This window comes from Cololabis saira, chromosome 1 (assembly GCF_033807715.1).
Source record: "Cololabis saira isolate AMF1-May2022 chromosome 1, fColSai1.1, whole genome shotgun sequence".
In the NCBI taxonomy this organism is placed as follows: Eukaryota; Metazoa; Chordata; class Actinopteri; order Beloniformes; family Belonidae; genus Cololabis; species Cololabis saira.
The window spans coordinates 49,015,478-49,028,354 of NC_084587.1; the positions used below are offsets into that span (position 1 = coordinate 49,015,478).

The following is a 12,877-nucleotide window of genomic DNA, read 5'->3' on the forward strand; positions in this document are numbered from 1 at the left end:
GGCCCCGCCCGCGGGCCCCCTCGGCCGCCGCCGGGCGGGGGGGGGGCCTCGCAGGCGGTGGGTTGCCTCCCTCCTGCTTCTCCCCTCTGTGGGGTTTGCCGGTGGCCTGGGTTCCGGGCTCTTCCTTGTCGGCCTCTGGTCTCGCGGGTGGCGGGGTCGCTCCCCCCCCTCCCCCACTATAGATACACTTCAGGTGGAGCTTTGTTTGGTTTATTTCACACACACACACACACACACACACACACACATACACACATATAGTCATTTAGTCACATGCACACACACACACACACACACACACACACACACACACACACACACACACACACACACACACGCATGATCATATACATACACACACACACACATAGACATACACACTGGCTTGTTCACCTGCATGCTGGCTCTCTAGTTTTTGGGTTTAGGTAGCGGTAGCGATAGCTTAGCTCAGACTGCGATCAGATCTCAAGATTTAGGTCGATTGCTGTTCGTGTTTTGGTTGGCTCCGTGCCGGTTTCGTGCTTTGTTTGTGGTTTTTTTGTTGCAGATTTCCAGTGCTTGACGTGTGTCTCCGTGTGTTCCTGCTTCCTGGATTGGCAGCGGATGTCGTCACCCCCCCCCCCCCACCCCCTCCCCCCCCAAAAAAAAAAAAAAAAAAAAAAAAAAAAAAAAAAAAAAAAAAAACACTGGGTTTGTATGTGTATGTTTATGTATGTGTACGCATATGTGTGCGTATATATATGTATATATTACATATAGTAATAATGCACATATATACACTTTTGGTTTCTACCGTCATGGTATAATTCAATAATATGTGTGCAGACAAGGTAAAAAGAAAAAAAAAAAAAAAAAAAAAAAAAAAAAAAAAAAAAAAAAAAAAAAAAAAAAAAAAAAGAAGTTAAAAGTACATTTATTAGGATATACAATTTCGCCTTTCATTTCTTGCCTTTAGTTTCCTTGGTAAAAAGAGTCCAGATCCCATTAAGATCAGGGTATTTGGGGATGGTTGTCAGCGTGTCTTGTCATACCGTGACAATACCGACAAAAGTCATACCGACAAAAGATTTAAAATGATCTGTGTGTTTTTGCTTGAGTGAGTATGGTCAAATGTATGCAGCGTTGCCAAATCTGACTTTATACAGACTTCTTATGAGCACTTTCTGTTGGAGAAGTGTTGACCGAAGTGTTTTACAATTAACTGAAATCTAAAATTTCTAAATGTAATTAAAAGTGAGTCTACTTGAGTAGATCTATTTATAATTACCTTCAGCTTCATGTTCGACCTGTCTGAGTGTTTAACAATCTCTCACCTTGTTGTAGGCAGCACTGAATCCACTCTGGGACATTTCATTGGTTAAGTTTCCTGCGCGAGTCAAGGTGGAGCCTAAATCAGAGACATGAATAACGCAGTGTTACTGCTGCAGGGACACACTAGGGAAGGTGCTTTAGTTTAGTATCATTAATAATCAAAAGTGGGAGGGAGGGAAACATGATAATAATAATCACCTTCAACATTAAATATCCTTTTCTGAAAATTGTCCAGTATTCCTTTGAGTCCGTCGTACTCTTCAATTTTGAACACGTTTTTGTCCTTTGGCTCTGAAGCAATGACTTTAAACTTTTCCATGTTTTTGACTTTGACCTGAAACCAGATGAATGAATAAAATTATTCGAGTTAGCTGTCATTATTGGACTCAAACCTGGAATAAGTTGTTTTCTTTTCCTGAGATGATTCTTCAAAAACAGTGTTACAGTTCCCCGTGAGAGCTCTTCCTTGAAATATTTACACACTTCCAGGAAGAAGAAGAATTGGTCAGCTTCACAGGCCACTGTCTACCTTTCTGTACACCTGTTTTACATTTCAAATTTCAAAAGAGGGTTTTTTTTGGATGCTTAGTGAATTCCAACTTTTCCCACGGCTACACAGCAAGAGCCTAGTCAATGAGAAGTTAAACGCCCAGTCAAAAGCGAAAGCAGGTCATTCTGAATACACATCAGAGGACAATACAGCAAAAACTCATCAACGCCATCTTTAACCGTGAAATCCATCTTTCTGCCCGCGCCTCTGTCAAACAGAATGCCCCCAGATACGGAGGTTGGCAGATCGTCTAGGGCAGGGGTCGGCAACCCGCGTCTCTAGAGCCGCATGCGGCTCTTTAGCGCCGCCCTGGTGGCTCCTTGGAGCTTTTTCAAAAAAGTTTGACCTTTTTTTTCCTTTTTTTCTTCTTTTCTTTTTTTTCCCTTTTTTTCTCTTTTTTTCTTCTTTTTTTCCTTTTTTTCTTCCTTTTTCCTTTCCTTTTTAATCTCAACATTTCGACTTTTTTCACGAAATTCTGACTATTTCCTCGACATTTCGACTTTGTTCTCAACATTTCGACTTTTTTCTCGACATTTCGACTTTTGTCTCAAGATTGTACTTCAACATTAATCTTGACATTTCGACTTTTTTCTCAAAATTTCAACTTTTTTCTCAAAATTTCAACTTTTTTCTCAACATTTCAACTTTTTTCTCAACATTTTGACTTTTTTCTCGACATTTCGACTTTTTTCTCGAGATTGTACTTCAACATTAATCTCGAAATTTTGACTTTTTTCTCGAAATTTTTACTTTTTTCTCGACATTTCGACTTTTTTTCCGAGATTGTACTTCAACATTAAACTCGACATTTCGACTTTTCTCTCGAAGTGCATAATGAAAAAAAAATCTTCCCCCAGTTATAACTAATATAGCTACATGCAGTATGTGTTGCCTTCATTCTAAGGCTTATACAAGACTTTTTGCGGCTCCAGACATATTTGTTTTTTGTGTTTTTGGTCCAATATGGTTCTTTCAACATTTTGGGTTGCCGACCCCTGGTCTAGGGAAAGCATATAGGCTATAGCATAATCCCAGGCCACGACGACAGCGGTGACTAGACGCGTCGACAGGAAGCCCCGGGCACATGTTGCGTTGTACAACAACGCTGCTGTGTAAATCCGGAATTAGGATCTTGCTTCTGATTTTGTTGGGATTCCTGGTTTTGTTAATCAAGTTCCTGTTCGGTTTTGAAGGTTTTTCTTGGTTTCTTAAATTTGACTTCCTTTATTCTCATAATTCCTGATTGTTTGCACCTGTGTCCCGTCAACCCCTGTCAGTATATTGGCCTTTTCTCAATATGGAAACTTGTCTGTACTTGTGAAACTTGTTGACTCGACAGTGAAATCAAAAATTGCCGCCGCGTCTAGTGGACTCTGTGTTCGTACAAATGAGTGGTTGCTTCGTGAAGATTATGGATGAGGAAGTGATAACAGCCAGTGATTGGCTGAGCCGATTGCCAATCAATAGTATTAGAAATAAATGTATTGGTTGATATAAACCCTCCTAGTGTGGTACAAAAAAATTCACCCACCTCAGAGTTGACATAGGTGTGAAATCAAACGATTGAGACCAAAAGGTTTTTTTGAATCAGGCTATAAATCTGTTTATTTCTGCTCTAAAGTTGGACATTTTAAGCTGGAAGTTAACGGAGATTAACTCGTTTTTGGATCTGGCTTCTATCGGTCAGTCGAGGAACTGCAACAAAACGTAGTAGCATGAGATGGTTGGTGCTTGGTGGAGGCTTGTGCAGCCTTGAGATGCCACAGTATCCCAGAATGCATTTCACGCCAACAACTGAAGGTAATACAAGAAGAGAGGAGTAAATCTAAAGTCATAACTTGTTTTTTGTTTTACAAATTGTAGTTTTAAGATGTTTTCGTGAGACAATTAAAATTTTTAGTTATCATTTAGCTCATTTTAAAAATTAATCTGACGTTTTCTATGTTTATTTCTTTTCAATTCCATCGAACTTCATTTATAACATGGCTGACGAACAAATGTGTAACATTTTATTAAAAATACTTGGATAAAGTAATGGTTATAAAAACTTAATTGAGAGGAATACAGTCCATTCTCAGTGGTATAATGTTCCCAGTGTTTATTTTTCCAATGCATTAAAGTTTGATGTTTTTCAATACTGTTTGCCTGTTCGCTGAGCTGTGATGTCATCAAGTACACTGCTGCTCCAATTGCAAAAAGAAAGACATGTGACCTTGCGTCCTCCAAAGTACAGTATATTCTCCTGAGTCGTACTTACTAAGTACAAACTACCCAAGTCCACAACTCCAGACTTGGCTACTTAGAATTGGCTGTTTAACGTCCCGTCTATCACCACTTACTTCCTACTGAGCTTTCTTTTATAGCTTATTTTGTTTTCGAGAGGAGGGTTTTTCAGACTTATTTTGAATTCCTGTCCATGCAGTGTTTTTGTGTGTGTGACATCATCTAAAAATCCCTTACCCTTCCTTTAAAGACAATGTATTTCAAATATTCTCACTTATTTTCATGGCCATTGTCAGTTACAACCCACATCAGTGTTGCAGACATGAAAGCAGCATCTTTTGAAAAAGTAGAACAAAGCAGTATGTAACACATTATATCTTACCCCAATGACAAACCGAATGATTTTTTTACTCTCATATTGTTTAATTATCTGAGAACGGTCCCGGTCACTTGGATCTCCATCTGTGATGAGGACCAGAACTTTAGTTGCATCCGGAGATGCCCCTGCAGCTGCATTCATGAAAAGCTTGTTCCTAAAACAAATACAAATGCACAGTTAGTAAGGTCCAAAAACAATCCTTCATCTTTACAAATGAGTACATTCGTTTTTATTTACTTAACAAATGTTTGTATTATTTACTAAGTCAGTTTGTTTGCAGATGAACTTACAACACGAATGTGAGAGCAGAGTGTGTGTTGGTGAGTTCCTCCATATGTGGTTCTTTATTAAGTAGCAGGAGAGCATGACCGGCCTTATATTCATTGAAATCAAAAACTTTTCTGTGACTTGAGGAGAACTGAACAGCTGCAAACTGAAAAAATAAATGACAAAGAAACCACAAAAGAAAATACATGCAGACGTTAATTAACGTTAATTGGTATACAGGACTGTCTCAGAAAATTAGAATATTGTGATAAAGTTCTTTATTTTCTGTAATGCAATTTAAAAAAAAATGCCATACATTCTGGATTCATTACAAATCAACTGAAATATTAAGATTAAGATTCCCAGAATATTCTAATTTTTTGAGATAGGATATTTGAGTTTTCTTAAGCTGTAAGCCATAATCAGCAATATTAAAATAATAAAAGGCTTGCAATATTTCAGTTGATTTGTAATGAATCCAGAATGCATAACATTTTTGTTTTTGTAATTGCATTAGAGAAAATCACAATATTCTAATTTTCTGAGACAGTCCTGTGTATGGTGGATGATTTAACAAACAGCTGCTACAATTGAATCAGTCTTGCATTAGTCCAGTAACCTTGATTGATGTGTTTTTAAGGCTGCTCATTATGTTCTTGATGAATTCTTTATTTTGATGGAACTCGCTTCCAGTCATGCTCCCTGATCCGTCAAACAGAAAGACCAGGTCCACAGTCTTTTTAGTGCAATCTGAAACAAAGAAAGAGTAAGAAATCCTCGAGAAAAGTTCATAGCATTCATCTGTCCATCATCCGTCCGTCCGTCCGTCCGTCCATCCATCCATCCATCCATCCATCCATCCATCCATCCATCCATCCATCCATCCATCCATCCATCCATCCATCCATCCATAGTGAGGAAGATGTATGTGGATAATGACAGCATTTTTCATGATTTTTGCCTTTTTACACCATTTTAACTTTGGAGTCTATCCCTGCAAAGGGTGTGTGTGTGTGTGTGTGTGTGTGTGTGTGTGTGTGTGTGTGTGTGTGTGTGTGTGTGTGTGTGTGTGTGTGTGTGTGTGTGTGTGTGTGTGTGTGTGTGTGTGTGTGTGTGTGTGTGTGTGTGTGTGTGTGTGTGTGTGTTGGGCACTACAGTGTGTAAAGTTTTTCAGTCTGATTAAAGAAATAAAAACTTGTATTAGAATGATGGGGACATGTTGAGAAATAAAGGAACAGCTCAGGATTCACATTTCCATGTTACCTGCTTTCTCGTTTGTTTGCTTTACCTTGGAAAAGAGGCTTGAAAAAGGAGAGTTGCTCCAGTTCATCTGAAACGTTATAGCAGAAACTGTTCAGGTAGGTGTTCTTATGACACTCGTGGGCGACACTTGGACTGCAAACCTAAGAGCAAGACAAATAAGAAAGCACACGTTACACTCAGCATGTTGGTTTGGGTTCCTCATCAGTAGCACAGAGGGGGTTTGGGATTCTTACGGTGAACCGTGTGTCTGAAGGAGCTGCAGCTATGGACAAGCCAAAGTACTTGACGACTGTTGCGTTTGTTTTTAGAGGATCTGCAAAAGTGGAATTGGACTTCTGTTATAAACTAATATTCACACGTTTCCTTAGTCTTTTTCATTTTTTCTTAAGGAATTAAGTTGGTCACAAAAGTTAATATCACCTGGCCTGAAGCACTTTGGATCGCTGTTTTCATATTTGCATATTCCCCCTGATCCGTTGAGCTGCAGAGGTGAGGTGACGATGACCCTGTGGACCACAGTGATATGGGAGATTAGTCAAACACATGACACTTAGCTTTCACCAACAGGATGTTTGTCACAGGACTTGATATCGTTAACCCACAATATATTCCCGTTTCGTTCAGGAACCTCTTCTAAAAGATCACCTTTTATCTGCTTTTATCAGTAACAGTTTACTGCAGCAACTACCGAGTTGCATCATCTAACTCACCCTTTCTTTTTGGCAGATGAGAACTGAAGCACTTTGTATCCAAAAAAGTCCTCCTGTTTACCGTCATAGATTTCAGGATTGGTGAAGTCGATGTTGAAGGCCACAGAAACTGCCAGGACTGCCGCTGAAAACAAACAACACGGCACTGCATATATTTCATTTCATTTCATTTTTTATTTATTCAGATCATGGAAATATGCCAACAGAAAAGACAAAGACCAAACAAGTAAAATAACAACAACACAATCATCAACTAAAGCATATTCCATAAATAAGAAAGTAGCAGGAAGGAGAAAATCGTATTCTACCTGCCCCTTCCTCAAAACTAAATTGAACAATAATAACAGATGGTCTGCACAATTACTCAGTTAACATCACAAAGAAAGGAAAACAAAAAAATCTAAGATAGATTGTCTGTCTCCATATGCATATATTATAAATCTTAACTATTTCATCGATACATTAGTATTTTTTTCTCTTTAAATTTCTTTTTAAACTGAAATGTTTATACAGCCCTTTAAATCATAATGTAATGAATTCCATAACTTAATTCCCAAAACAGAAATGCTCATCTGCTTTAAAGTTGTTTGGGCAAATAAATGTTTAAAATTACATTTTCTTCGACTATCCTCATTATTTGAACTGAAAGTAAACATGTATTGTAAGTTTTCTGGTAATGCTTTACATTTAGCTGTACATGATTGTGAGTGTCTGTAACTTAACCAAATCATCGAGTTTCAGTAATCTTGATTCAATAAATAATCTGTTCTCTGTAATGCGTATTGTAAATAACTCTAAGTGCTCTTTTCTGTAGTAAAAATAAAGGATTCATATTAGTTGGATATGTGTTGCCCCAGACTGCAACACAATAAGTTAAATAAGGCAAATTAACAATATTACTGTATAATTGAACACAAACTTAGCCTCATTCAAAACAAAAATATTTTTGCACACTTTTGATTTTACATGAGCTATATGAGCGTTCCATGTCAATTTCTCATCTATAATAACACCTAAAAACCTAAATTGTGATACTCTATCAATGAAAACGATTAATTATTAACAATGGAATGGATGGATGATTACAAGAAATGACTGGGACTTAAAGTTGTACATTATTGGAGTGCAAACTTCTGTTTTAATATTTAGAAAGATATACGTATCCAAAAAGTTAACAACATAATGCACCTCCTGATAGCCGACACTGGCAGCCTTGCCAACTCACAGTACAATGAACATAAATGAGTCAACAACCCTACATAACAAAAAGTTACGACAATATAGAAAATGGATGGATGGATGAAGACTGGGAGGGATTTGAATATTTCTCATTCTACAGTACATATCTTTGAGATATCCTGAGGAATTTCAGTGTGTAAAGAGCAAGAGTTTGAGCGTAAACAGAGCCTTGCTTGCCCCAAAGTATTAAGATGTTTGGCACTTTATAAGTTAGTGGATTATGTTTAGACTAAGATGAACGCTTAGGAGCACCAGTCTCTCAGATGGCAACAAGTGGCATCAATCACCAAGAGATAAATGCACAAGCAGCTGCTTCTTCGGAGCACCACTGTCATTCTAGTGCAGTATACACTAATGCCACTTCAATTTTACTATGAAAAAAAAAGTATCATGTTTATGTTGATGCCAGAAAAAGGACAAAAGACAACTGTAATAGAATTTAGGAAGAAAAGATCCTAAATCCCTCATGTTTCTGGAGGAAACAGGCCCCAGAAGCCCAACTCTGTGATGGTATGATCTAAGTTTTATCTCTGTGGTGGCATCATTACAGAAACAGTTCTAGAGCAACATACGTTGCTTTCAAAGCCACATCTTTTCCAGGAAGTTCAATGCACTTTTTTTTAACAAAGAAATGCAAAACCACATTCTGCAAACTTGACAATGGTACGACTGAGGAAGACGAGGGTAAGGGTACTGGCTAAGGCTTTACTGACTAAAAGAACAACACAATGCAAGTATATGAAAAGAGCAGCACTCTTCTACACCTTAAGATTCGTAAACATTAAGAATGGGACAAAACAAGTGGAAATCTTCATTGCCTGGTTTCCTTCATGCTGGAAGGCCTTTCATGGGTTCTCACAACCTTTTCTGTGTTGTGAGACAAAAGTAACCTCACAAAGCAATGGCAGCGTTCCACATACTTATAACAATCCCTGAATCAATCATATCAACAAATAAAGTTGACGTGAAAAAAAAGAGATATCTTGGGGTTATACAGCCTGCAAAAGAATGAAAGGCAAACTACATGGAATAATTGCTGTTTCTTTTTCTTTTAATATAAATGTACATTTTCACACCATCCTATTTCTGATTTGGGTAGTAGCGCTCAGAGCTTTAAGAACAAAGGGGATATTTAAAACAACCATTTGGAGAAGTGCAGCTAGCTATTACCAAAAGTCAGAAAGAAGAAACAAAGAAACAAAAGTGACCCAGACATCTACCCAGTGTGCTGTCTAGATGTCAAAGCTTTAAGCTGGGCATACACTGTGCGATATTTTAAATCGTTTGATTCAGCCCCATCTCACACTGACTGCACGAATAGATCGCGGAGTTCAAAAGTTCACAGCCCACGATTTATGGTCTCACACTGTACGACCCGATGCTCGGATGCGACCCGTCTGCTCACACTATACGATCATAATCCTCCCGTCGGACCCGTGTACTGGAACTCGAGGCCGGTTCTGGGGCAGGTGTGGGTTGTGTCCACCCAAACGTGCGTCCTGCCCACCCGATCAAAGGTTATGGGGATCCTTTATTTTTTTATAATTTAATTTTTTTATATATATATTAAAAAAATCCCAAAATATCTGTACCGTTTCTGATTGGGCGGGCACTGCGCATCATTTTTATACAAAACAAAGAACGCATACAGCAAAAGTTGTGTCTCGGCGGAGGAACCCGACGTCCCAGCAAAATGAGAAGAGAAAAAAGAGTTGTTCCGAACAGCAGACAGCGCACACACTAAAGGCTGATTTATGGTTCCGCGTTACACCAACGCAGAGCCTACGGTGTAGGGTACGCGGCGACCCGCACCGTACGTGGAAATGCAGTCTTTTTTTTGCTATTAAAACATGATTTGTAATGAGAATTTGCAACACTTAAACTACAAATAATAGTTTTTTGACGTGACATCAGAGATTGCGCATGCTCTCTGCGAAAGGATGAGGCAAATCGGGTCGCAGCTGCTTCAACTGTGCGATTCCTTCACGAGGAGCGACCAGGATTTCAAACATGCTTGATTTTCTTGCGACCTCACGATTTGTGATCGGGAGCTCATCGTGAGGTGTTAATCTCTCGTCGTTACCCCACGTACACTGCACGAGGCACGAGCAACGATTGGGTCAAAATCGGGCCCGATCAAAAAAAAGTCGCACAACTGGAAAATTGGCTCATGACGAGCCGATAATCACACAGTGTATGCCCGGCTTTAGTGGAACAGTGTTTTTGTCTGCATGAGACCAAAATGACCAACTTTCCATATAAATATGCAAGCAGCAGCCAGAGTGTGTGGAGTCCATCCATCCATCCATCCTTCCATCCATCCATCCATCCATCCATCCATCCATCCATCCATCCATCCATCCATCCATCCATCCATCCATCCATCCATCCATCCATCCATCCATCCATCCATCCATCCATCCATCCATCCATCCATCCATCCATCCATCCATCCATCCATCCATCCATCCATCCATCCATCCATCCCTGGACAAGTCACCAGTCCATTGCAGGTACATTTTGATTTATGATTTCTCACAGCCCAAACAAATTAAACACTAATTTCAAGATCAGTACAGAAAAGTAACAGCTCCCACAGAATCACACATTAGACTACCAGAATTTTCCCCTCTGACAGTTTTGGGTTTTTTTTTGTCAGCTGTCAGTTGTCAGCGATGTCTTTTGGTGAGTTGTCACACCTCACAAGCAGTTGCAAAAACCCTCCTCGCTTCTGTTGCAGATATGCAGCACCATCTTTTGAACTCATCCTTGTGGGTACCACAATGACGGATGGCTGTGCAGCTTAGTCAAAATGTGAATAAAGTTGCCCAAAGTTTCGTTCAGGAAGCTACAAGTAATACTGCAGATATTGTTCTGGGCAGAAAAATGTGATGCAAGTGCATGCATATTACCAAACTACATAGTCCTTGGTTTTGTTTTATTACGCAGACACCACATTGGGTTTGATTATGTAAAAGGAGGCGCAAGTTAAACCAAAAAGGTTGAGCCAAACATGCAAAGATCAGTAACCGGGAAACTCACAGGAAACGCCACCTTGCAAAAGAAGCAGCTGCTCCATTTAAGGGCATGCGAGCACCGATACCAGCGGGATACTCTGTGTGCATTATAGACGAATGAACAAAGTAAACCTGTATAAGACGCTTTCTTTTTGTCTGTTTACAAGTTGAGCAGCTTCTCCATCCCAAATCAGTGGTACGTATAGAACAAGAGCGCTCTGGTGCAGTCGGGTCACTCCCCTCCCAGCCTACAGCTTCTAAAATGTTCTCACACTCTAGAAAAAGAGAAATGACGTAGCAGTAATTAACCAACATTTTAGCGCTGAAAGTGAAAGACAAGTTCATGTGAATTCTTGACAGTCCATCAGATGAGTGGCCTATTACACCGTTAAATGTTGTTTAGTCAGTGGGGAGTTGTTCAACAGGTATGAATGCAACCCTTAAAAAGTCTGTTTTCATAACCACACATTCTGCAACGCAGCTACCGCACTTGCTGCTCGTCTCACGTGTCTATTTTACTTCTGTAGCCCCAACTCTTGCACATCAGGTTAGAACTCATGATTACGTTTATTTATCCTCAAATTCAAAGTTTTGATTCATCGGAGTATGACATTTATAAAGATTCTCCCGAGCTATAGGTGAACCTTTCAAAAGGTTTGTTGTATCCAAGTGTCTCAGTCAACAAATCATTTAAATAAGACGCAGTAATTCTAGATATTCTAAACGTGTGAACAAGCCTTTAGGACTTCAAATAAGACTTCAAAATTAGTTTTCAGTTGATTGAATTAATTATCATGAGTTTTTATTCAAACTATTATCACGTTATTATTTATCATCATTTATTATTGGAAAAAGAAACAGTAAAGAAGTCCGTCAAAAGTACTGAGGTCAGAACAGAACCCACACACACACACACACACACACACACACACACACACACACACACACACAGCGTGATGGTTTACATATAACACTGTAAATGGGTTATACTATCTTATCCGTGTAGCCGTTACAAATGCAGGTCATAAGTTACCTACAATTACCGTAAGGTTGCACTCTTGTTTCTGGCCAAAAATATTGAAGGGAGTATATGAATAATCATACCAGTATTTTCTCTGTCGGCCTGAATTATTTTTTGTAGTCTGAAATATTTAGTTACTGTAAATCTGCATTTCAACTCACAGTGAGATCTGCAACATTTTCAGGTTAAGCCTGATAAATGCAGCCTGCTTCAAAGGTCAGCAGATAATTAATTTAAATGATTGTGATTTTAGTGTTGACCTAAACGAACATGAATAAATGTGACCAAGCTGAATATGAATCTTCCAGGAGAGCAGCCCAGGTTACGATCTGAACACCGTCTGAACCCTCATTTCCTGATCTCTAAAACGAGGCACTGGGGCTTTTAAAAAAAACTTTCAAATTAAGACAGAAAATGCAACGGTTGACATTCAGCAAAAACACAGGTGGAAAGTTAAAATGTAAGAAATGAACAGCTTTCACCACATCCATAAATCACTGCGGAGCATCCTGCATATTAGCACCCTCTCTTAAATGGCCTGGGTTTAAAAAATAAAAGAAATCTTACCAGCAGCCACCATGCAGGTAAACAAGGAGATGTGAGGTGGCCCGTACATCTTTCACATGAAGTCAAAGACTGCATCTGGATCTTGGTGACATGTGTCTGTGTGCAACACTTCCTGTGCTCTTACTTAAGTATGAGGGTGTTTCCGTAGCAGAGGGCTGTAACACTTCTGCTCTCACATCGTGTTTGGTAAACTCACTCTTCCCCTTTTACTGATAAATTACCAGCTTTTATTAAAGAGAAAGAACTATGGAGGGGCCATAGGTATATAAATAAATTGAATAAATAAATAAAAGCCCCGCTCATTCCCAAATGTAATTCTTATTGAATCAT

General features: G+C 39.1%; 1 protein-coding gene across 2 annotated transcripts in view; it reads right to left on the bottom strand.

Moving 5' to 3' along the window:
• Positions 1-12,667, bottom strand: part of zmp:0000001082 (integrin alpha-D) — a 29,977-nt gene extending 17,310 nt beyond the window's left edge. Inside the window, exons 1-10 of one of the 2 annotated variants that reach the window (XM_061725101.1) lie at positions 12,548-12,638; positions 6,704-6,848; positions 6,414-6,499; positions 6,227-6,306; positions 6,019-6,133; positions 5,350-5,480; positions 4,754-4,896; positions 4,467-4,617; positions 1,510-1,645; positions 1,314-1,387 (exon numbers count right to left, since the gene is read on the bottom strand). In XM_061725101.1, the coding sequence (XP_061581085.1) occupies positions 1,314-1,387; positions 1,510-1,645; positions 4,467-4,617; positions 4,754-4,896; positions 5,350-5,480; positions 6,019-6,133; positions 6,227-6,306; positions 6,414-6,499; positions 6,704-6,848; positions 12,548-12,596 (1,110 nt within the window). In that variant the 5' untranslated portion in view covers positions 12,597-12,638. Of the gene's footprint in view, positions 1-1,313; positions 1,388-1,509; positions 1,646-4,466; positions 4,618-4,753; positions 4,897-5,349; positions 5,481-6,018; positions 6,134-6,226; positions 6,307-6,413; positions 6,500-6,703; positions 6,849-12,547 lie in introns of both variants that reach the window. The other variant, XM_061725110.1, reaches the window with a different exon arrangement.
• Between the last annotated feature and the right edge of the window lie 210 nt (positions 12,668-12,877).